The 26,010-nt window shown below is 31.0% G+C and overlaps 1 protein-coding gene across 2 annotated transcripts in view; it reads right to left on the bottom strand.

Moving 5' to 3' along the window:
• Positions 1 to 26,010, bottom strand: part of LOC145301352 (SMAD family member 3-like) — a 295,558-nt gene that overhangs the window by 11,875 nt on the left and 257,673 nt on the right. For both annotated transcript variants that reach the window (XM_080144568.1, XM_080144569.1), the window contains exons 5-6: positions 23,927 to 23,986; positions 14,052 to 14,084 (exon numbers count right to left, since the gene is read on the bottom strand). In XM_080144568.1, coding sequence (XP_080000694.1) covers positions 14,052 to 14,084; positions 23,927 to 23,986 — 93 coding nt within the window. The remainder of the gene's footprint in view (positions 1 to 14,051; positions 14,085 to 23,926; positions 23,987 to 26,010) is intronic.

Here is a 26,010-nt window from a genome sequence, read left to right as displayed (position 1 = left end):
TTTATTTAATCCACAGAATTTTAAACAGAATGCTTTATTTAATCCACAGAATTTTAAACAGAATGCTTTATTTAATCCACAGAATTTTAAACAGAATGCTTTATTTAATCCACAGAATTTTAAACAGAATCCTTTATTTAATCCACAGAATTTTAAACAGAATCCTTTATTTAATCCACAGAATTTTAAACAGCATCCTTTATTTAATCCACAGAATTTTAAACAGAATGCTTTATTTAATCCACAGAATTTTAAACAGAATGTTTATTTAATCCACAGAATTTTAAACAGAATGCTTTATTTAATCCACAGAATTTTAAACAGAATCCTTTATTTAATCCACAGAATTTTAAACAGAATCCTTTATTTAATCCACAGAATTTTAAATAGAATGCTTTATTTAATCCACAGAATTTTAAACAGAATGCTTTATTTAATCCACAGAATTTTAAACAGAATCCTTTATTTAATCCACAGAATTTTAAATAGAATCGTTTATTTAATCCACAGAATTTTAAACAGAATGCTTTATTTAATCCACAGAATTTTAAACAGAATCCTTTATTTAATCCACAGAATTTTAAATAGAATGCTTTATTTAATCCACAGAATTTTAAACAGAATGCTTTATTTAATCCACAGAATTTTAAACAGAATCCTTTATTTAATCCACAGAATTTTAAACAGAATGCTTTATTTAATCCACAGAATTTTAAATAGAATGCTTTATTTAATCCACAGAATTTTAAACAGAATCCTTTATTTAATCCACAGAATTTTAAACAGAATCCTTTATTTAATCCACAGAATTTTAAACAGAATCCTTTATTTAATCCACAGAATTTGAAACAGAATCCTTTATTTAATCCATAGAATTTTAAACAGAATCCTTTATTTAATCCACAGAATTTTAAACAGAATCCTTTATTTAATCCACAGAATTTTAAACAGCATCCTTTATTTAATCCACAGAATTTTAAACAGAATCCTTTATTTAATCCACAGAATTTTAAATAGAATCCTTTATTTAATCCACAGAATTTTAAACAGAATGCTTTATTTAATCGACAGAATTTTAAACAGAATCCTTTATTTAATCCACAGAATTTTAAACAGAATCCTTTATTTAATCGACAGAATTTTAAACAGAATCCTTTATTTAATCCACAGACTTTTAAACAGAATGCTTTATTTAATCCACAGAATTTTAAACAGAATCCTTTATTTAATCCACAGAATTTTAAACAGAATCCTTTATTTAATCGACAGAATTTTAAACAGAATACTTTATTTAATCCACAGAATTTTAACCAGAATCCTTTATTTAATCCACAGAATTTTAAACAGAATCCTTTATTTAATCCACAGAATTTTAAACAGAATCCTTTATTTAATCCGCAGAATTTTAAATAGAATCCTTTATTTAATCCACAGAATTTTAAACAGAATGCTTTATTTAATCCACAGAATTTTAAACAGAATGCTTTATTTAATCCACAGAATTTTAAACAGAATCCTTTATTTAATCCACAGAATTTGAAACAGAATCCTTTATTTAATCCATAGAATTTTAAACAGAATCCTTTATTTAATCCACAGAATTTTAAACAGAATCCTTTATTTAATCCACAGAATTTTAAACAGAATGCTTTATTTAATCCACAGAATTTTAAACAGAATCCTTTATTTAATCCACAGAATTTTAAACAGAATCCTTTATTTAATCCACAGAATTTTAAACAGAATGCTTTATTTAATCCACAGAATTTTAAACAGAATCCTTTATTTAATCCACAGAATTTTAAACAGAATGCTTTATTTAATCCACAGAATTTTAAATAGAATCCTTTATTTAATCCACAGAATTTTAAACAGAATCCTTTATTTAATCCACAGAATTTTAAACAGAATCCTTTATTTAATCCACAGAATTTTAAACAGAATCCTTTATTTAATCCACAGAATTTTAAACAGAATCCTTTATTTAATCCACAGAATTTTAAACAGAATGCTTTATTTAATCCACAGAATTTTAAACAGAATGCTTTATTTAATCCACAGAATTTTAAACAGAATCCTTTATTTAATCCACAGAATTTTAAACAGAATCCTTTATTTAATCCACAGAATTTTAAACAGAATCCTTTATTTAATCCACAGAATTTTAAACAGAATCCTTTATTTAATCCACAGAATTTTAAACAGAATACTTTATTTAATCCACAGAATTTTAAACAGAATCCTTTATTTAATCCACAGAATTTTAAACAGAATCCTTTATTTTATCCACAGAATTTTAAACAGAATCCTTTATTTAATCCACAGAATTTTAAACAGAATCCTTTATTTAATCCACAGAATTTTAAACAGAATGCTTTATTTAATCCACAGAATTTTAAACAGAATGCTTTATTTAATCCACAGAATTTTAAACAGAATCCTTTATTTAATCCACAGAATTTTAAACAGAATGCTTTATTTAATCCACAGAATTTTAAACAGAATCCTTTATTTAATCCACAGAATTTTAAACAGAATCCTTTATTTAATCCACAGAATTTTAAACAGAATCCTTTATTTAATCCACAGAATTTTAAACAGAATCCTTTATTTAATCCACAGAATTTTAAACAGAATCCTTTATTTAATCCATAGAATTTTAAACAGAATCCTTTATTTAATCCACAGAATTTTAAACAGAATCCTTTATTTAATCCACAGAATTTTAAACAGAATGCTTTATTTAATCCACAGAATTTTAAATAGAATGCTTTATTTAATCCACAGAATTTTAAACAGAATCCTTTATTTAATCCACAGAATTTTAAACAGAATCCTTTATTTAATCCACAGAATTTTAAACAGAATCCTTTATTTAATCCACAGAATTTTAAACAGAATCCTTTATTTAATCCACAGAATTTTAAACAGAATCCTTTATTTAATCCACAGAATTTTAAACAGAATGCTTTATTTAATCCTCAGAATTTTAAACAGAATGCTTTATTTAATCCACAGAATTTTAAACAGAATCCTTTATTTAATCCACAGAATTTTAAACAGAATCCTTTATTTAATCCACAGAATTTTAAACAGAATCCTTTATTTAATCCACAGAATTTTAAACAGAATCCTTTATTTAATCCACAGAATTTTAAACAGAATCCTTTATTTAATCCACAGAATTTTAAACAGAATGCTTTATTTAATCCACAGAATTTTAAACAGAATGCTTTATTTAATCCATAGAATTTTAAACAGAATGCTTTATTTAATCCACAGAATTTTAAACAGAATGCTTTATTTAATCCATAGAATTTTAAACAGAATGCTTTATTTAATCCACAGAATTTTAAACAGAATCCTTTATTTAATCCATAGAATTTTAAACAGAATCCTTTATTTAATCCACAGAATTTTAAACAGAATCCTTTATTTAATCCACAGAATTTTAAACAGAATGCTTTATTTAATCCACAGAATTTTAAATAGAATCCTTTATTTAATCCACAGAATTTTAAATAGAATCCTTTATTTAATCCACAGAATTTTAAACAGAATCCTTTATTTAATCCACAGAATTTTAAATAGAATCCTTTATTTAATCCACAGAATTTTAAATAGAATCCTTTATTTAATCCACAGAATTTTAAATAGAATCCTTTATTTAATCCACAGAATTTTAAACAGAATGCTTTATTTAATCCACAGAATTTTAAATAGAATCCTTTATTTAATCCACAGGTGTAGCATGCTCTTGTTTCATTAGCAAATACAACTTCAAATTATTTACGACTTCCATCCAGCCGTAGTTGATGGATGCTATCTTCATGAATTAAATAAAAGGTTCTGTTCAAAATCCTGTGCAGATTCCAGAGTTCAATAAGATACATCCGAAGAAAGTCAGAGGTTACATCAACTGAAACATTGTGAAAATAACACTCAAGATGAGACAGTAGTCAAAAAAATCAAAATATTATAAATAATCAATCTTCAAGCTGGAATTTTCCTTCCAAGACAAATGATAATGCACCTGACCACAGCATTTCTCTTCAGTTTTGCATCTATTGCTGAAGTGGAGGAAAGATTTTGAGAAAAACATCAGGCTACATACTAGGGGGGGGATTAACTGTAGTAAACAGAGCAAAAAAAAACAAAAGCAAAACACAAATATACAACAAATAACTGTTACCAAAGGCAAAGATACGAGGATAAGTTTATTTGTTTAGATTTATTCTAAGGTATTTATTTATTTTTTTAATTTTTTTTTTTTTTTTGGCTCATAGCAAAGTTAATGTCAATTCTGTTCAGTTAGAACAAAACCAAAATGACTGCTTATAAGTATTGAACAAGGACCCTGGATAATTACTCAAATTCGAAAATTAAACAAAATAGAGAAACACATCCAATCGTGCGAAAATATAACATTCATTTTTTTTTATTTGCAGATGTTTTCTCTTCTTTGCATTTATATATGGGATGCTGCAGAAAAATCCAACACTCCACAACAAGAAAACGAAATAAGCAATAAAAATACAAGTTCTATATGCAGAGATCCTAAAGCTTATTTAGCAACAGTTAGAGTTAAATTCTACATTATTTTTTAATGTAAATGCTGCTGGCAGAGATGACCATCAGTTTGCAATCTACTGCTGAAAAAGAGAAATTAAACTTTCAGATCATGAATGTGTAAGTTTAGTCATCATAACCACGATTCATTCAGGCGGAACAAAAATAGAAAGCATTATTTTGGTATGCCCTTGTATATGTATATATATATATATATATACTAGCATTTCAGCCCGGCGTTGCCCAGCTGTTTGGAGGTGTATGTTGAGAAAAAAACAAAAAAAAAACACGGTCAAATATTTTAACTTTGACCCCTATTATAACCTCTTAAAATTTATTGTCTTGGGCTCCAATCAAGTTTTAAAGTTTGATCCATGTCCAAGGAACCTATACCTAAAATTTCAATTGTTTATACCCAAAATTGGCGGAGGAGTTTGGTAGAGTTCTCAAAGGTCAAATCGTTACTGATTACAAAGATTTTCCCAAATTGCAGTACTCTGTATATCAAATTTCGAGTCTGTAGACTTAAAATTAACAGAGTTATTGCGTAGGGAAATGTACACACAAAGACAAACAGATACACAGACACGTTCACTTTTATAGATACACTAGCATGGGTGCCCGGCGTTGCCCAGGTATTTGGAGGTGTATGTTGAGCAAAAAGAAAAAAAAAAAAAAAAAAAGGTCAATTTTTTTTAAATTTGACCCCTATTATGACTCCTTAACATTTATTGCTTTGGGCTCAAATCAAATTATTAAGTTAGATCCATGTCCAAGGAACCTATATCTAAAATTTCAAGTGTTTAGACCCCAAATTGTTGGAGGAGTTTGGTAGAGTTCTCAAAGGTCAAATCGTTGGACTTTGACCCCTTAACAGCCAAATTTCTGACCGAAAACCGATCACAAAGATTTTCTCAAATCTCAGTGCCCTATATATCAAATTTCGAGTCAGTAGACTAAAAATTGACAGAGTTATTACGTAGGGAAATGTACACACACAGACACATTCACTTTTATAGATATATAGATAGATAGAATAATAGATTAAACAAAAATATATACGTATGCATAAATATATATGTAAACAATTTTTTGTTTACTGTAAGATTTTATGCAAATATTATGCAAGTATAAATCATGTAGAATATCTGCATGAATATAATTGCAACCAGCCCTGACGGTATTCCAATTATAGTATTCAAAAGACTTCAACCAGAACTTGCGCCCATACTTACAAAACTGTTTAAACGTTGTCTTAAGGAGAATTGCTTCCCGTCACCCTGGAAAATCTCATCAGTATGCCCCCTATTTAAGAATTCAAGTGATCGCTCATCTCCTTACAGTACAGGCCAATAAGTCTCCTGTGCGTCATGAGTAACTTGCTGGAATCTGTGTTGAATAGAGAAGTAATCAACCATCTCAACAAAAATAACCTTCTTAGTGACACTCAATATGGTTTCCGTTCTGCTAGATCTACAGCAGATGTGCTTACAGTTATATCTCATAGAATTAGCGAATCTCTCGATGGAGGCTACCTTTCTAGGGCAATTGCTCTCGACATATCAAAGGCCTTTGATAGAGTATGGCATAAAGGTTTACTTCACAAGATCTCCAGCTACGGTATAGCTGGAAATGTCTTCTCAATTATTGAATTATTTCTCTCTGATAGGTTCATAAGAGTAGTGATTGATGGGCAGAAATCAGAAGCTCTTAGTATTAATGCTGGAGTCCCTCAGCAGTCCATCCTGGGCCCAACTCTCTTCCTGATCTAAATTAATGATCTTCCAAATCACATCCTTACATCATTCGCAGACATTTATGCTGATGACACTACTATCTATGGTAGCACATCTAAGACTGTACACAACTAAGTTCTCTGATTCTCTCTCCTCTGATCTTGAGCAAGTGGTACAATGGGGAAAGAGGTGGCTTGTTACTTTTAATGCATCTAAAACCAAGCTTTTATCTTTACATCATCAACGCTCTGATCCCCATCTGGCATCAATTTAAATGAATGGTTCTCGTCTTGGGGAGGTCTCATGTTTTGACAAGCTTCTGAGCTTGACCTTTACTCCTGATCTTAAATGGAACACATACATTAAATCCGTTGCCAAGGCCGCTGGAAAAATGGTGGGATCCTTCTATCGATCCAGTAGATATCTCACTGCTGATGCAATTCTCTATCTATATAAGAGCCAGGTACATCCAAGGATGGAGTACTGTGCCACATCTGGGCAGGAGCTGCTAGAAAGGACTTATCCTGCCTTGATAGATTTCAAAGTAGACTTTGTAGCCTTGTGGGGTGATATCCTTTTCTCTTCCCAGCAACCTCTTTCTCACAGAAGAGATGTTGCAAGTTTGCCTCTGCTTTATCATTATTTTATGGTTAGTGCTCGGCTGAGCTCCATTCTGTGGTCCCCCCCCTTGCCAAACTTTCACAAGAAACACCAGTCTAGCAGAAAGCAGTATCACTAATTTCTTGCACTCTTTATCTGTGCCTAAACCTAAACGTAGATTCCATGAGCAAAGCCTCTTTCTTAGAACTGCACGTTTTTCTGCTTTCCAGCTGACTACAATACGGTCGTCTTCAAGTCTAACGTAAACAAGTTTTTGATGAGCCGTTCCATATAAGTTAACAAATTTACCGAATCTCCATTACTAGCGATTACTATATTGTCCAATTTCTACTGTACACTCAGTAACCCTTATCTTCGAGTGGCCTCTTGGCCTTGCTAAGTGGTGATGTGTATGAAAAAAAAAAAAATTATACGTAATAGTTAACTCTAGATGATCATCCCATAAGAAAACCAAAAAAAACTAATAGGGAATTAATTAAAATGAATGTTTAAAAGAATATGCAAATTACTAGATCTTTTGCTAGTGAATGCATTTCCACAACCCATATACAAGAACATTGTATTTTCTTTTTGAATAAATAGAAAAGAGGGGTTTTAACATGAATATCAATACACACAAAAGAAAAACGAATTTATATGTGTATAGATAGATATATTATTTACATTGGTTTAGATGTCATAATGTAACCATCCAATTAGTGCAAAATCCCTGTGTTGATGTTGAGACCCAAGTTCAACAATATATATATATATATATATATATATATATATATATATATATATACACACACAGTCTTATAAGTTTTCAACCATGAAAACTAGGGGGAAAAAAAAAAATTTTAGTCCCATGTTCTTCATATATCAGTCAATTAATCATTTTATTAGTTTGCTTCCAAGACTTTACACTAGACTTCATATTTTTGTAAGGATCATAAGCTGTTTCAGGTATTTAACCTACTATATATAATTCACTGTGTGTGCCCCCCCCCCCCCCGATTTTTTTTTCAAACGTTCTCTTTGAGATGCAACGTTGCAAAGAGTGAAATGATAGCAATTTTTGTGGACCATTCTTTTATGGGTTTTTAGTAAAAATAGCTGCTATGAGTTTTCTATAATAGTCAACCATATAGGAGCCTATTCGTGAATAGACACACACACAGACGTTCAGCTTTATATATATTTATATATATATATATATATATATATATATATTAGTCATCATCATGCAGTACTGTTTCGCTGTTTCACAGCTCATCACTGCGGCTAGAAAGGCAACTACTTCAAGCCAGGATTGAAACCCGACCACCTGTATGACAGTTAAGGCTCCTAACCATGACATCGTCCGAAATACCTAAGCTCAGTTTGTTTACACAAAGAGAATCACTTTATACGCTAATGGTAATTCGTGTATATATATATATAACGATGCGTCTACCTAACCTCACATTATTAACTGCACCCATGTATTTTACTTATTAATTTATTATTATTTATTTATCCTAACTTTACCTTGTTTACTTAGTATAAAAATATATACATGTCTGTGTGTGTGTGCATGTATGTATGTATATATGTGTGTGTGTGTGTGTGTGCATGTGTATATGTATATATGCCCAAAGCACCATGTTAGGGGCCCACCCCGTATATATATAGTAACTTAATGATGTGTCTATCTAACCCTGCATTATTAACTACACTCATGTATTTACTTATTATTACTTATTTATCCTAACTTTACCTTGTTTACTTAGTATAAAAATATATACATGTCTGTGTATGCATATATATATATATATATATATATATATATATAGGAAATTTATTACTGTGAGTCCAGAAGGAGTTTACAAATTGTTTCAACTAGAGGAAAATCCTCAAAGAGAGGAAAAATCCAACTAGCATCATCAGAATTCATAGATGGACTAAGTTATAAAGTCAAATAAAAATGGAAAGATCGTAGATAAAGGGGAGTTAGAAAAGAAGGGGGAGTGGTGGGGAGAGGACGTTGGAGTTTAAAGTAGTAGGAGTGTATTAAAAAAAGAGAGGGGTTTATAATTAAATATTAATTATGTGTAAATTCTTATATACGTGTTTTTTAACGGTTTAAACTTAAAAGACGCTACTTTTGTTGATAACGGCATAAGTAACAGTTAATTTAAAGAAAAGGAAAAATAAGTTAATGAATTATACTTTACAGGTTTATTTTGATAGTGTAATGATATTACACTATCAAAATAAACCTGTAAAGTATAATTCATTAACTTATTTTTTCTTTTCTTTTTCTTTCCATTTTATAAACAATATCTTTCAATCTCTCCCCGCCCGGCTAAATTACTTTAAACCCCATTTTCAACCCGTTCCTTCACTAACATTAACTCTCCAACCTGTTGCCATGGTGATCCTTTAAATTAACTGTTACTTATGCCGTTATCAACAAAAGTTGATATTTATATATATTTGGAAATACACTGCCTGCTTCCAGTTTTCTACTCGATCTGTGGATGTACCCATACCAGCACTATTTTACTATTTTCCAACCAACTTCGTTGATTGGATCTTATCTTCATATATGGACATCAATTAAAATATTCTTCTTTGTATTTTAATACTTTTTGAATATTACACTTTGTAGTTTTACATATTTTGTCATATCATAGCAATTCTAAAAAATATTCTTTTGCTAATCAACTGTCAAATTTTTTAAAATACTATGAAATAAGAAAACATCTGGTATTCTTTATTTAATTCATAATTTGCATAATTTGATCACACACACACACACTCACACTCACAAGTGTCATATACATTTTCAAATCTCACAACCTAGTTCTACTTAAGTGTTACACACTGCCAAAGTAAATACTGAAAATAGATCCATACAGCCCGTGCTGTCAAAAAAATGATCATCATAAGTTTCTGGGTGGTTTGCTCTGTCTGGCCTTCTTGAGAGCCAGCATGTTTCCACTGGGAACTGCTTGTTGGTCTCTGGGTTATGGCATTAGATCTAGCTCTTATCGCAGGTCATCAGAGCATCAACAACTGCGGGATCTGAATTGATCCACTCGACCTTCTCCTTGCTGTCATGAAAACGTCTTTCATTCTGATCTTCTCTGAGCACTCTTGGGACAAACTTTGCACAAATCTTCCACACCTTCAATTCTTCACAAATAATTGTGTGAACAGTTCCCACACTGACATCAAACTGTGCGCTTATTATTTCTATAGACATATGACGGTCCTTATTCATGAAATTCTTTATTTAGCCAACACCTCCGGTGTTTTAACTTCCTCACTCCTCCCACACCTCTCATCATCTCTTGCAGACTCCCTGCCTTCCTTGAATCTCTTATATCACTCAAAAATTGATGTTCAATTCATGCAAGATGGTCCAAAAGCAGTCTGAAGCATTCCATACGTTTCTGTGGTATTTTTCCAAGTGTAAAACAGAACTTTATTGCATATCGTTCTTCCAAAATGTCCTCACGTCCAGATTGCATTTTTAAAATTCACCAGCTGTGACAATCAGGCTTTAGTAGTGTGTATTCCAATTCCTGCTGTAGCTGTTGATTTAAACACGAAATCTAAAAGTTGGTCAGTCATCTCATGATGTATGGCAATAACATAATGAATTTTTAAGAGTCTACAGCAATTTCACATGCCTGTACAAAAAAGTCCTGAAAACTTATTTAAGGTAGTGTGTGTATACGTGTGTGTGTGTGTGTTTCATGGTAAACAACTGATGATCCCTTTAAGAACATTGGTATTATTGTTTGATCATGTACTTAAAACTATTTAGCGATACGGGAGAATAATTTAGGATTACAAGCATATGCTGTATTTTCGTGGACATCGGCAATATTACATACCTTATGTGCTTCAACAAGTCATATTTTTTTTATTTGTTGGTCAATTTTTAAAAGAATTACATTGATGGAAAGACATTAGAATAAGCATTCCAATGATGTTAATTTATTTTTCTTTTATGCGTTCAATATTTTTATGCTCCAAGTTGAAAATGAAAAAAAAAAACGACAGCAAAAAGGGAAACTGTTTTTTCAATGTTTTACATTTCATACGTTACATTTGGATACATATGCGCGGGGTTAAATTTGATTAGATATGGCTAAAATTTTACAGGCTATATAAAAATAGAAGTTCATCTCTACTGGCCTTTGATGATTTTTATTTTTACGACCACAGGAAGTAAAGTTACAGAGTAAAGTTGACAAAGAATATTTCAAAATTGATAAGATAAATCGGCATATATCAACCATTAGCATATGGATAATAGTTTCAGAATTATTTTAATGTATAATATGTAAATATTTGATGATTCTTAGTTGTGCGGAAATTTCTTTAAAATGTTATCTTTTATAGAAACTCAAATCTGCTAAACGGAAAAACGGCTTGCTAATGCACTGACCAGCGCTGAGCTCACTAAAGTTAGTGCATTAATGAGTTTTGTTTGTATTCGCTTAAAAATAGAAAGCTGTTTTTTCTGCGTTTGTTTTACTAGACTAGTCATTTTTTTATTTTGAGTTTGTCAATTGAAAAAAAATTATTTTCAAGTTTTTCAAATTTTATTTTCAAACAATACTATTTTATTGTTTTTAACGCTTTTAGTACAATGTACTAAAAACGTTAAAAAACAACAAAATGTACTAAGTACATGCATTTCTGTTATCATGATATTTATATTTCTTACTTGTACTTAAGGTAGAATTGTGTTTTTAGTGGTTACCCCCCCCAAAAAAACAAAACAAATGTATAACAAATAAAAGTTATCTGTGCACTTATGCTACCATGCTGAAATAATAACGTTATTATTTAGAAACCCATTCTTAACATAGGGAGGGAAGGGTGTTTGTTAACTATTCTGTACTTTCACCTAACAACTGAATAAAAAAAAAAACGATATTGTGAAACTGGAATTTAACTTAAAAATACTATTTGAAAAAAAAATAGCACAGTAACATAAGTGTTTAAGCATCCAAATAAATATTACCAAAGGCAAGATAAGTTACTCTTCTACCTAGTTGGATAAGTTTTTAGTGTATTTATTTAATGTAAAATGTTTGTTTATTTCGAAAATTAGTGTTGAGCGTTACACAAGCACAAGAAAAATAGCCACGTGGTATCTCATGTCTTTGAAATCTCGACAATGACTTAAAAATATACAAACTAATTAATGTCCTCATGACATTTATTGGGTTTCTAATTGTATTTTGTATAATTTTTTTTATTTTTAACTCATTGTCAAGACTATTTTTTCAAATCTGTAAAACAACCCCATTCTTTTTTTAACTGAAGATATCTAAACCATGACGACGAAAACAACAATAATAATAATAATTAGGCGGTTTGATAAAGACTTTCATTGTGATGCATTTTGTAAATTTTTACCTTGTTTCCACCTTAACATTTTTCTTTAAAATGACTATCTTATAGGTTTTTGGGTATGCTGAAAACGAATATCGCATTTAAATTTTCCACAAGTAAGTAGCTTTCCGGATATTAAGCAATGTCATTTCTTATGTTATTGCTGGTAGTCGTCTTGGTATATGTGTTTACGCATAGTTCCTCGGGGTTGCGTTTGCGCATTCGTGCATACCTTTACCATAACATAAGAAATGATATTGCTTAATATCCGGAAAACTACTTATCTGCAAGAAATTTAAATATGATATTCGTTTTCAGCATACTAATAAACCTATAAAAGTAATCATTTTAAATGTTAAAATGGAAACAAGGTAAAAAATTACCGTTTTTATTTCTTTGTTGAATTTTCAGTAAAACAACAGAATAGAAATGACAAAAATTACCATCAACTGGTGAATATATAGTTGTTGCTTATCAGGATTCCTGGTATCCTGGTACTATGAAAGCTACTTCAAGGATTCATGTAGAGTACGATTTATGGTTGCATCTCAGAAAATAGGGGTATATTTTGTGCCAGATAGAGAGGATTTACAAAATTGAAAATTGAACTGGTCCCAAAATGCATAAGTTCTCGTCGACTATGGGAATTTCCATTTTTTTACAGAAATCCAAAATCTATATGAAAAATTTTTTTCAATTTATTTCTGAGATTAATTCATATCTGTTGCAATATTTTGGACGTATAATGGGGTATGATCCCACACAGTCAGACAATTCTATTTATAAACGATGCTGCTAGGAACTGACGAATCGAATGAATTCACGTTCTGCTACCAACCAATCAGAAACCAGAATTGCTCCATAAATATTAAACCTTTTCTGTAGCAATTTCGCATGCCTTTTCCGTCTCGACACGGTAAGAATATTTTACTCTGTGGAACTGTCTACTGCAAACCAGTCACCTCTCAAGACTTGTTTAGAACAACAAACCATCTGAAACTGTTCTGAAACTAAACATGGCTTACACTTCTAGAATATCAACTCAATTTTTTTTCCTTTCTTTGAGGGAAGTAGTAAGCACCGGCCATGAATGCACTTTAAGCATTCAATGGCTACACCCCAGATTAAGCTCTCCTTCGGTGGGGAGGTGAGAAAATACTTACTCTTAATAAAGCTACATTTAAATACCACTATAATACTTAGTTTTGTTCATGAATAGACACCCACTGTATGATACCATGCGCCAGTTTAAAAAAAATTGAAATTTGGACATCTTAATTTATAATTCATGGCTTATGGTAAAGAGATACATCAGATTTCACTGCATAATCAGAAAGAGCAAAGAATTTTACATAAGAGTACCAAGTTTCATGAGAATAGCTTGAAAAATAAATAAATGCTGGCGAAATTACCAAATTTCTTGAAATGTTGATGGCTATAATTTAGCCCACTTTTTCTACAGAAAAATGTCCACGGAAAAGTATAAATTTTCGCACTTAAAATTCTCATAACTTTTGATGGTATTTGCATAATTCAAACGGGTTTAAGTATCTTTTACATAGCTCTTTTCATGCAAGTTGATAAAATAAAAATTATCTAAAAAGAAAATATCAACAAGTAATGCTAATTGATTTACTGACAAAGGATAATTTTTTTCATAGTTTTAAAAAAACTTCCAAAACTATACACACACACATTGGAATTTAGAAAGTGCAGGTTAGAAATGGAATAGTTTTGATGACTTACCTATAGGAGGACTGGGAGATAAATCAACGCCATCTATGAAAAGAGACAAAAAATACAAAATTTAAATTTTGAGGACCACACACAAACAGAATACAAAAAAAAAATGAATGTATGAAAATACTGTTGGAATTTAACAGTTTAATTAAAGAAAATGTAGATTGCTTGGTTGTTTTGTAACATATCAACCTTTTTGAGTTTATTTATTATCAAATTAAGTCATTTTGATAAAACGTTTTTATGCTTCAAATCCAGTTATCTTTACAATTAGTTTCCAATTCACTTCCGGTTGCCCCTCCCCATGTTAAGAATGCTTTGTTTCTAAATAACATTATTTTTAAAAAAAGCCCTTCTTAATGGGGGGGGGGGTCCTTTACCTGTTTTGTACTTTCACCTAACACTTTAACAAAAGATTTGATGAAAATAAATTAAAAACAAAGGAGCAGCTGGAACTGAATTATTTTCATGACATCATGAATAATTTTGAAATCCTCACATTTCAAAAAGCAACATGTCAGATGAGTGATAAATCTGCCTATTTTACAAGTATTTTAATGGTGGATGCTCTGACAAACTACAAACCCTTATACCCCTTGATGTAAATACCCCCGACAAACCTAACAAGCAGCAAAGTCCCACCCCAACACAGTAGAAATCCTGAGATATAAGAAAACCTTCTACTCTAATAGTTTCTTCCCTAGAACTGCTAGACTTTGGAATTCCCATCCAGTTTTCTGCTTCCCCAACTCTACTGACATGCATAAGTTCAAGTGTAATGTGAACAGACATCTTGCTGCTCAACTCCCTACATAGTATCCCTACAACTCGTGTTCCTGATAGTAGCCCCCTACATCAAAGTGGCACTGTGCCTTGTTTGTGGTGAAAATGTAAAAAAATAAATAAATAAATAAAAAATAATCCAATAGAGCTAGGTCAGGAGAACATACAGGATGGCACAAGATTAAATTCTCCTAGATCTTTGGTCTATTTGAAATGGCGTCTAGATTCGCAACAATATGCACAAAATAAATGCCTCACTTGTAAAGTTCTTTATGTTTTGATGTGAAATATTAATCTAACTCGTGTTCAATAATAATCTTGTGATGGTAACCTAAGGCCACTTAAATGGTTTTGTAATCCTCGAAATAAGTGATGATTGAAAGGAGCTCAGTCATGAAAATATGCAGAATGTGTAAACTTTTCCAACCGAATTCTCAGAAAAGATTTTTCGTCAGTAGTGCTGTATGAATATGAGCATTATCATGATGGAAGATGACTCCCTTTCTGTTGACTAAAGAAGGTCATTTTGGGGTCAACATAGAATATTTTATAAAACTATGAATGGAGTTAATTAATCTGAAAGAAATGAACTATGAATGAAGTTAATTAATCTGAAAGAAAAGTTTATAAATTAATCATATGTTTAATTAATAACAACATGCAAACAGTAATTACAATTGTTTAAAATTCTTCTTTTTCACTGAACTGATATTTAAGACAGTATGTGTGTTGTAAAGAGAATATGCCTGAATGTGGGCAGAGAGAAAATATGTTTAAGTGTTTATGTCGATAAGGAAAATGATAGATGTGAGAATGAGTGAGAGGTGGTGAGAAAGAGAATGAGAGAGAGAGAGAGGGAGAGGGGAGAGGGAACAAAATGAGGGAGAAGGATAGTAGAAGAGAATGAAAAAGAAAGACTGGGGGACAAAATTGACAAGTTTATATTATTGCTTTTAGGGAAATGTTTATTATCTTACAGAATTGTTTTTTATCTCTTTTTTACAAGACGAAAATTGAAAGAAATTATATTTCAATTTGTGGTTTTGTTTCTATTCTTATTAAATGTTAATTCATCATACGTGTTGATTTTTATTTTCTTTTTAAGCTGATTCAAATTCATTTTGCTGTGTGTGTGTGTGTGTGTGTGTGTGTGTGTGTGTGTGTGTGTGTGTGTGTGTGTGTGTGTGTGTGTGTGTTTGTGTGTGTGTGTGTGTGTGTGTGTGTGGTAGAACCCAGTGATAAGGCATTAAAAATTAGTAACAAAATACAGTACAATAAATAATAATCGTAAGGGGCTGGAAAAATATTGTATTCCATATCATAACCTGAATAAAACGTATCCTAGAGCCACCATATCCCGGGATTCTACTGTGTGTGTTTGTGTATAATTTTATGTATTTATTTTCAGTATTTTATGCAACAGTGCTCTATATGTAAATAGTAAGTTTTGAAAATTTCTGTGTAGCTTTGTCCATTTTGAAAGACTTAAGTTTTTCAAGACCTTCTCCAAACAAAATTCAAGTTTTCAAAACAAAAAATTTGATATATAAAAAAACTAGCCTGGGTGCCCAGCGTTGCCCAGGTGTTTGGAGATGTGTGTTGGGCAAAAAAAAAAAAAAAAAAAGAAAAGTGGTAGTAAGCAGATTTTAACCCGTGACACAAAGGTGGAAAAGAAAGTGAAAGAAAATCTGACGTCTTATCGCTACTTTATGACACGACCAGAAGTTCAAAATGTTAAAATTAGGCAAAGTCAATGCAACTGATACAAGGATTAATTATTGTTTTGGGCCAATTTTCGATATTTGTCGTTCGAGACGTCAAACTTCAAAATGATACTGATCTTGTGAAAGTTTTAGGCAGACATACAAACATATGTACACAGGTATAGACGGGTAAGATTTATATTATAAATGATATAATAAACCCAAAAACTTAACTGACAACAGTAAAGTCATTTTCATTTACATGCAAAACAATATGCCTTTCGACAATCATATTTACATTCCTTGACCACCTTATATTTGGCCAACCAAGCATGATTAAATGTTTCTCATAGTAGATTGGTCTACGCTGTGTTTGTTTTACTTTTAGATTTTGAGTTTCTGGTATTGTGAATAAAGAGTTACATCCCTTTATCATGAAACTACCTGATGTTATTATATGGAAAACATCAGATAGTTTTGTATCCGCAATAATACAATGTAATTTCAGATCAATGCATTTCAAGTTTATTTTCAATATTTAAAAATTGACATACTTAAAAAATAATTTTATAGTATTTATTTTGATTTTATTTTTAATACTGCAACACAAATTTTTACGGGAGATAAAGAATACGATTTTCAAGGCCTTTTCAAGACATTTTTCATATTTTATTTTCAAGGATTTTTTAAGATAAAGCCAAAATTCAAGGACTTTTCATGTAAACTCTGTATATATAAATTCAAGTATATTGTCAACATGAACTAAAAACCAAATCTCTTCAAAAGTGCTCAATATATGCATAGAATAAATAAAATTGTATAAACATTGTAAGGAGTCTACACAGATCAATTAATGTTTCAATATTTCATAAAAATTGAAAAACTTGATTTAGCCGCATTGACTCCTTAAAATATATAATTTTATTTGATTATAAAGTATATATATATATATATATATATATATATATATATATATATATATACTCCTATAAACTTGTTTTTTTTTTTTGTGTATTGGTGTTCATAATAAAAACCTTTTTTCTATTTATTTAAAAAGAAAATACAACTTGTTATATATGGATCGTTGAATTGCATTCATCTTCAAAAGATCTAGCTTATTTGCATATTCTTTTAAACATTCAGTTTAATTAATTCCCTATTAGTTTTTTCGGTTTTCTTATGGAATGATCATCGTTAGTTAACTATTACATGCAATTATATTCATGCTGATATTCTACATGATTTATACTTGCGTAATATTTGCGTAAAAAGCTTCTAGTAAACACAAACCTCTTTCAAGATATATTTATGCATGCGTGTATATATTTGTTTAAAATATTTTGCCTACAAAACTCCTGTCAGTTTTTGGTTTACAGATATGAAACTTAATATATAGGGTATTTGAACCCATGCAAAAATTTATATTTAGGTTTTAACTGGAGAAAATCATTGCAAAAGTGCAAAAAAAATTTTTTAAATGGAATTTTCCAGGTGAAGGTCGAATGACAGCATTATGAATATGCATGCATAACGTAATAGCTATTGGTTCATATTTTAATTTTTAGCCTTGCAGCAAACACGTCTTCATCGTTCAGTTATTAATGTCAAAGGAAAAAGTAAATCGTAAACTAAACGTTTTGGTTTCGATTGTAGTGCAAAGTTTCTTTTATATTATACTTAATTGCTGATAATTCCCACCTCTTTTACCGTTTTTAGTTTGGTTATGTCCATTGAGAGTGTACAATATCATGACGCAAACGTATCACGAAATAACCAACAACCGCACAAAATCCAAAGCGTATGCACATCGGTTATCGAACCATTTCTTCAGATAAGTTTCACAGATGCACAAGTTTTCATTCTTTATACCTTCATTGTCGGCAAGTAAAACAGATGCAGTTCTGAATTTTTGAGATGAGGTATGAATGTTTGTATTGTTTTGAGTGTTTGGATAATTATTCTCATCTTTGGTGATTTTAGACAATGTTCCAGTCGTTGAAATCTACGACCTTCGTCAGGTGTAAACTCCATGTTTGTTTTTTTTTCAACTAAAAAATAAATAAGAGAAAATAACAAAAAAATACGCCCCATCCAAGGAAGATAATCCCCCCCCAAAAAAAAACTTTTTTTTTAAAGCCGACTCCCTTGCACTGTTTTTTAGAAAAAAAAAACGAAACCATGCGTAAGTTGTCTATCTATAATAGTGACAATTAGCATAAGGATTTAGCTAAAAACTGAAAGAAAGTCTTAAAAAATACCAGAGTGACCCCTGAAAATTGACCTTTTTTTTTATAATCTACAAACAAACCCTCAAACACACGGTCCAATTTCTTACAATACAGAGCTAAACCCTTTTCCTTAGTTAAAAAAACCCAAAAAAAACATCGATTTTACACCTGACAAAGGTTATAAGTTTCAACGACTGAAACGTTGTGCTAATAACACCCAAGATGAGAATAGTAGTCCGAATAATCAAAACAATACAAAGTAAAACAGATGTTGAGCTGAATATATCATTCTTTATTGTTTGCCAAAGTAAAATTCTTCAATTATGTTGTTCTTATTCTTCAAAAACTGTTGTTGTTTAAACTTTCAGTGTTTATCTTTAAATATGAATCCTTATTTTCTTGTGTGCAAAATCCAAACTTTTACTCTAAGATAAAACATTAAGCATCAATTTGTCAGAAAACAAAACAAAATGTTTACTTTTTCAGAAAGTGTTTACGCAGATATAAAATATCTACCTTGCTGATATTTTCCAAAGAATTCTTTACCCTGTTTGCTACTTAAAAATGTTTATTTCGTTTTTTATTTTGGTACTTGTACAGTTTAGTCAACACATTAAAAAAATGAAAATATCGAAAAAAAAAAAAAAAAAAAAAAAAAAGGTTATATTGTACGTATCTGTTTTGGACTGAAGATCTCCGAAAAAAATTTCATTTAATTTGATCAAGCGGAAAAACATGTTTTTATGAGAGCGTGTTGAAGGCAGACATCTTGGTTTTTTTTTTTTTTTTTAATTTTGTTTGAATTTTATAAACGTAATGGGGAGATAACTCCATGTAAAGCACTGATACTCCCTCCCCATCTTTAATTCTAGCTTTTCTTCCTAAAAATCGAACCTTTTGCTCGGTATTATAACAAATTGTTTTTTCGCTGTAAAAAAAAACAAAAAAAAAAAAAAACTACTTGATGAAATTAAGTGAGATTTTTTCGGAGAACTTTGTTCCATAACGGATACGTGCAATATAATCTTTTTTTTTTTCAATATTTTCATTTTTTAATGTCTTGACTAAACTGTACAAGTACCTTTACTTTTTTAAAATTCTTCAGATTACCATATAAAATTGCAATCAATTTATTTTTTTATTATTAAATTAACTGCTAAATTGTTAAATCATTGGGGAAGGTGTTAAATTTAACATATTCGAAATTTAAAGACCAGAATAAAAAAGGACAAATATTATTTGGATTCTTTCGACTTATGTTCTTATTTGGAACTACACTGGATGCCCGGCGTTGTTTGGAGATGTGTGTTGAGAAAAAAAAAAAAGTGGTAGTAGGCGGGCAGGAAAGTGAAAGAAAATCTGACGTCTTACCGGTACTTCATGACGCAAACAGAAGTCTAAAGCGTTCAAATTTAACGCAGTCAATCACAAACAAAAGATGACCTGCAGAAATGGCATTGCTTTTAAACCTTCCACGAAAACAAATTAGACAAAAGGTCGTTTTTAATGTGGGGGGAAAAAAGCCAGCTCCCCCTCCCAGTTGAGGGTGAAGGAATTAATGTATTTAGCCAATTTTTCGATATTTGTCGAAATGATACCGATTTCGTGAAAATCTCTCAAAAGCTTTTACTAGTCTCTTTCTCTCTCTCTCCCACACACACACACACACACTTTGGCTTTTATATATATATAGATGTTATTTGTGCAACGTTTCTGTAGGGTCTCGGCGCAGTAGAAATTAGAGCTTGGTGAAATTCAGTTGTAAACGTTACATTCATGGGATTGAAGATTCAATCTTCAGAGTGGGTGATCCAAAAATACAATTGCGAATTGCTTACAATTTCTACTCGGATATGGCTGCTGGAATAAGAGCATGGATTAAATAAAGGGTCCGTTCAAAATTCCGTGCAGATTTCTGAGTTTGACTGAAAGATTCCTAAGTTTGTCGGATACACCTGAAGAAGGTAGAGGGTTACATTGACTGAAACGTGAAAATGACATTCAAGATGAGAACAATAATCGGAAGAATCCAAATAATATGAATAATAAACCCTCATCTCCAAAATTTTTGAACCATGAAAAAGAACAAGATTTTTATGTGAAAGTTAAATAAATTTAAATAAATATTCCAAATTTAATTTTTTTTTTTTTTTTTTTTTTTTTTTTTTTTTTTTTTTTAGATTTGAGCCATTAGAAATGTACAGCACCCCAATTCCCTTATTACTAAATTTCTTGGACAAATCAGCACTAAAAAAAATGTATCACTTTATAGAATGACAATAACTAAATGATTTTTTGTATTATTCAATTTTTTTTCTTTGTGGTGCACTTTTATTAATTTTTTTTCTTAATGAATTTATTTTTTTATTTATGAATTTAACTTTAGAAAATAAGCATTTAACAAAGTAAAACATGAAACTTAATTATTTTTTAATTCTACACATCATTTATTTAAATATAAACTAGTATGGAGACCCAACATTGCCCAATATTGAATGATGATCAACAAATGTTTCACACTTCCATATTTTTTATTGCCATCGAAATCGGTGAAATCGTCCATTTTTCAATCAAATCAATTGATTGCCTGCTCTGGTTGAGCATTGTGGTGCGCATGGAGGAAGCTTCACATGCTTCCCCACAGTGATAGTCCACAATACGTTGTTGTCTACATTGCACTGTAGAGAACCTACTGTTGATTTTATGACATTATTTTTATAAATAATGGCTTGAATTAAAGTTTAAAATGCAAAAGTCAAGTATCATGCTTCAATTGTGCTCTAAATAGAAACATTCATTTTGAACGTGCATCTGTTATATCAAAGAATCTACTGTTGATTTTATATGCTTGGCCCTACTGCTTGTACCGTGATAATGGTTTGAATTTAAGTTTAAAATGAAAAAGTCAAGTATTATGGTGAAATTGTGCTCTAAACAGAAAAATTCATTCCAAACACGCACCTGTCATATCAAAGAATCTACTGCTGATTTTATATGTTGAGCCTTTCAAGTTGTGTGGTAATAAAACTTCACAAATACACTCGTGATGTTAGGCTGTGTAAGGTGTTAACTTTGGTCAAAATCGCCTGTTCATTCTTTGATCAGATTATTTCAATTATCAATACTTATCGAAGACATTCCGATACAAAACCTATCTAAGAACACTGCCAGGCACATAACAGTACCTTTGTGTGAAATTTTATTAAAATCGGTCCAGCCATTTTCAAGTATATACGGAATGAACTCACACAGACACACATACAAAGTTCCATACTCTTAACATGTGTGTTGGTTCATTATGCAGACTCTAATATTTTTGTTCACAAGTCGCAACCGAGGAAATTTCACGTTTTTTATCTTTTACTAAATACCTAAAAATATTTCCGTTTTACGTGAATGTCCGACAAAACTGCAGATCTCATTATTGGACAAATTTTGTTCAAATTGAAACATACCTAACAAAGTACTTTGGTTAATATAGTTTCAGAATATATCTGGCTGTGGGGGTCTATCTGAAAAACTTGTTGGAGTGTGTGGTTATTGCCATTCTATGAATATTTTGTGCGGATGCAAACCTCTCAATATTATATTTTTTTATTTATTTATTTTTTACAAGGGAGTCGTGACTTATCAAGGCCTGAAAGCCACTCAAGGATAAGAGTTAATGAATGTAAGGTAGTAATTGTTAATGGTTTAAACTTAGTAGAATTTGATTATTTAAGGGGACGGCTCAACAAGAATTTATTTACAATGGACTTGGAGGCTACCATACTGTAGTTAGCCAGGAAGCAAGCCAGCAGAACAGTGTTCTACAGACAGGCAGTTTTACGAAAGAAGCTTTGTGAAATTTGCGTTTAGATTTAAGCACAGATAGAGAGTGGGGAAAATTGTTGATAATAGTTGTAGCTAGTGAAGTGCTTTCTTTTTTTTGTGAAAGTTTGGTAAGGAGGGACCATTAATTGGAGCTCAGACGAGTACTTGCCATGAAAATAATGACAGAGCTGAGACAGGCTCGCAATGTCTCTTCTTTGTGAAAGAGGTTGTAGGGTAAGAGAAAAGGGTACTAGGTTTCAAAACTGGTTTTGAACTCTATCAAGGCAGGATAAGGTATGCTAAGCAACCCCTGGCCAGATCTGGCAACAGTACTAGAACAGGTACTACACTTTCATACAAGCTTGAAGGTCAAGAATTTTATTTTATTATAATTTTATTTATTAATATATTTTATTTTGAGTTTCACGTGCAACACAATATCATCAGATGAAATTTTTTTTAGTTACATTTTTTTTGCATTGCATCTACTGTGATCAGGTGATCCTATTTGTGAAAAAAGGGGTGGAAGGTGAAAATGTATATACAAATATCAAATTTTATCAGAAAAATACATTTTTAAACTAATCAGTATTAATCAATAACGTGCTTTCATATACCAAAAGTCACAAAGTACTTCTGTTTTTTTGTTTAACTATTACAAGATAATTAAATTAATTTTTAAATAGAATTTTTGTAATTCGTTTTATATTAAAGTTCAAAGAGTCAAAAAAATAAGTTTTTCTTTTTTTTTCTTTCTTTTTAACTATTAAAAATAGATAAAAATAGCTCAATTATTTGTGAAGAAACCAAAATGCATTTTTATGAAATTAAATTATTTTGTTAAAGGGGATTTTTGTCGTATCTTTTGCTTTTGCATTTTTAATTTTTAATTTTTAATAAGCAATAAGTAAATTAAAACCAAGAAATAAACGAACACAGGAAGTTGTTACACAATCTTATAAAAATAAAAATCAGAAAAGAAAATTTTATTAAAATAAAGATTAAAAAGAAACATAATTTAGTTTTAAAATGTTTGCCAATAATGGAAAAATAATCGAGGAGTGCAGCAAAATAGGCGTTCAACTTTGATAGCATTTTTTTCTCTCTCAATGGAGGATAAGAACATTATGTTTTGATTACAGAAAATTGAAACATAATTGTGTTGGGAACAAGAAAAAAATATGGGAGTTTGTGTGAGGGAGTAGCAAAAAAAAAAAAAATACAAGAGTGGGATTTTTTTTTTTTTTAAAGATGGAAAGTAATTCATCTTCTATAAGTAAGAAAGGAAGGTGGCTGTGTGCGTGTGTGTGTGTGTGTGTGTGTGTGCGCGGGGGGGGGGTTATAAAATGCTTACCCATTCCTTGGTTGTCTGTATTTTCACCATCCTCACTAATGTATCCAGGGGGTGGAGTTTCTATTGAGTAAAGAAGAAAAAATATTTTGTTAGAATAACAAGACTCAACCTACAAATTAATAGCAGATTCAAGCGCAGAATTACCTTAACTAAAAACACTCACACATCATCACTACACCGACTCACTCATGCATGACAAGATTTATGCTGAAATCCAAGAAAATTCAAATAAATTATTTTTCTCACAATATTCTGACATGAATCTATTCAAGCAACATTTGTATACAGTGTCTTCAAAAACATGTTTCAAAATGGCATGATCCTCGCAACAGTGCATCGAATGGAGAAAATTGTTGGTTGCGTAGGCCTTCATGAGAAATTTCATTGCCTGATTTTTCAACTGGCACACCTACATCACCTGTTGTCAATCACATAAAGTGTCTCAGAGTATGTCCCATATCAACATCAATAACACGCTACGCCGCTGAAGACATGCAAGGGATTAGTTGATGACAACCCGATCCTAATGGTTCATGAAAAGAAATGGCAACAGACAGAATTAATTTCTAATTTTTTTATATTTTACAAGGAAGTCGTCACTTATCAAGGCCTGAAGGCTACTCAAGGATAAGGGTTAATAAGTGTATGGTGTCAGTTAGTATTGGTGGAAATTGAGTAGAATTTGATTATTTAAAGGGACGGCTCAATAAGAACGCTGAACTTGAAGATGACTATGTTGTAGTTAGCTGGAATGCAGACCAGCAGAACAGAATTCCATATGCAGGTAGTTTTAGGAAAGAAACTTTGTTCATAAAATTTGTGTTTAGATTTAGGCACAGATAGTGGAAGAAATTGTTAAAAATGGTTGTAAGCTAGACGACTGTTTGTTATGGATGTTTTGCAGGGAGGACAACCATGGATTGAAGCTCATGAGCCCTTGCCATGAAAAATAACAATAGAGCAGAGGGGTTTGTATTACTGTACACATAGATTCGAAAAAGTTGTCAAAAAACAAATATATAACAAATAAATGTTATCAAAGGTAAGATGAATTACTTTTCTACCTCACTGGATATATTTTTTGTGTTTTTATTCAATGTAACATGTTTATTTAGCTCGAAAAACATACTGTGTTTACCGATGTATTGGAAAATTCAAAATGGCACCCGACTCTCCCTTTAACACGGTAAGTTTGGGAAAAGGTGCTATAAATATAAAACTAGACAAAATACTGTTAAACTCGCTCAATATATGTTACCGTGACATAGGTTGACATATATTCGGTGGGTTTTTAATAGTATTTTGTCTAGTTTATTATTTATAACACCTTTTCCCGAACTTACCGTGTTAAAGAGAGAGTCGGGCGCCATTTTGAATTTTCCAATACATCGGTAAACACTGTATGTTTTTCGAGCTGAATAAACATGTTACATTGAATAAAAACCCGAAAAATATATCCAGTTTGGAGGAAAAGTAACTTATCTTACCTTTGATAACATTTATTTGTTATATATTTGTTTTTTGTCAACTTTTTCGAATCTATGTGTACAGTAATACAAACCCGAGCAGAGATAGATTTGCAACATCTCGTCTATGAGAAAGAGGTCGCAGGGGGAAGAAAAGGGCATCACCTTGGAAGTTATTTATGAAATCTCTAATTTTTTCATTTCAGAAAACATGTTTTAAAACAACACAATCCTCACAAACGTTCATCGAATGGAGGAAATTGTCAGTCTTACTGTGCAGGCCGCCATAGGAAATTATGTTGCACGATTTCTCAGCTGGTACAACCACATCACCTGTTGTCAATCGTCCAAAATGTTTCAAAATATGTCCTACATCAACACGAATGACCAAAAGTCACACACTACACTGCTTAAGACATGCAGAGGATCAGTCGATGACAACCTGATCCTAATTGTTAGCAAAAGAAAAATGGCAACAGATAAAAAAAAGTTGGAAGTCATTAACGAAACATATAACCTCAGCATGACAAGAGAAAAAAACAAATGGAACAAGCCGCATGTGCGTGATCCCCCTCTGGTGCTGCATGTGAGATAAAGCCACAAAAAAATAGTGAAGAA

This window comes from Euprymna scolopes, chromosome 2 (genome assembly GCF_053919585.1).
Source record: "Euprymna scolopes isolate OS-2025 chromosome 2, ASM5391958v1, whole genome shotgun sequence".
NCBI lineage: Eukaryota > Metazoa > Mollusca > Cephalopoda > Sepiida > Sepiolidae > Euprymna > Euprymna scolopes.
Note: the sequence above shows the minus strand (reverse complement) of the source record. Positions and strands in the feature narration are given on the sequence as shown.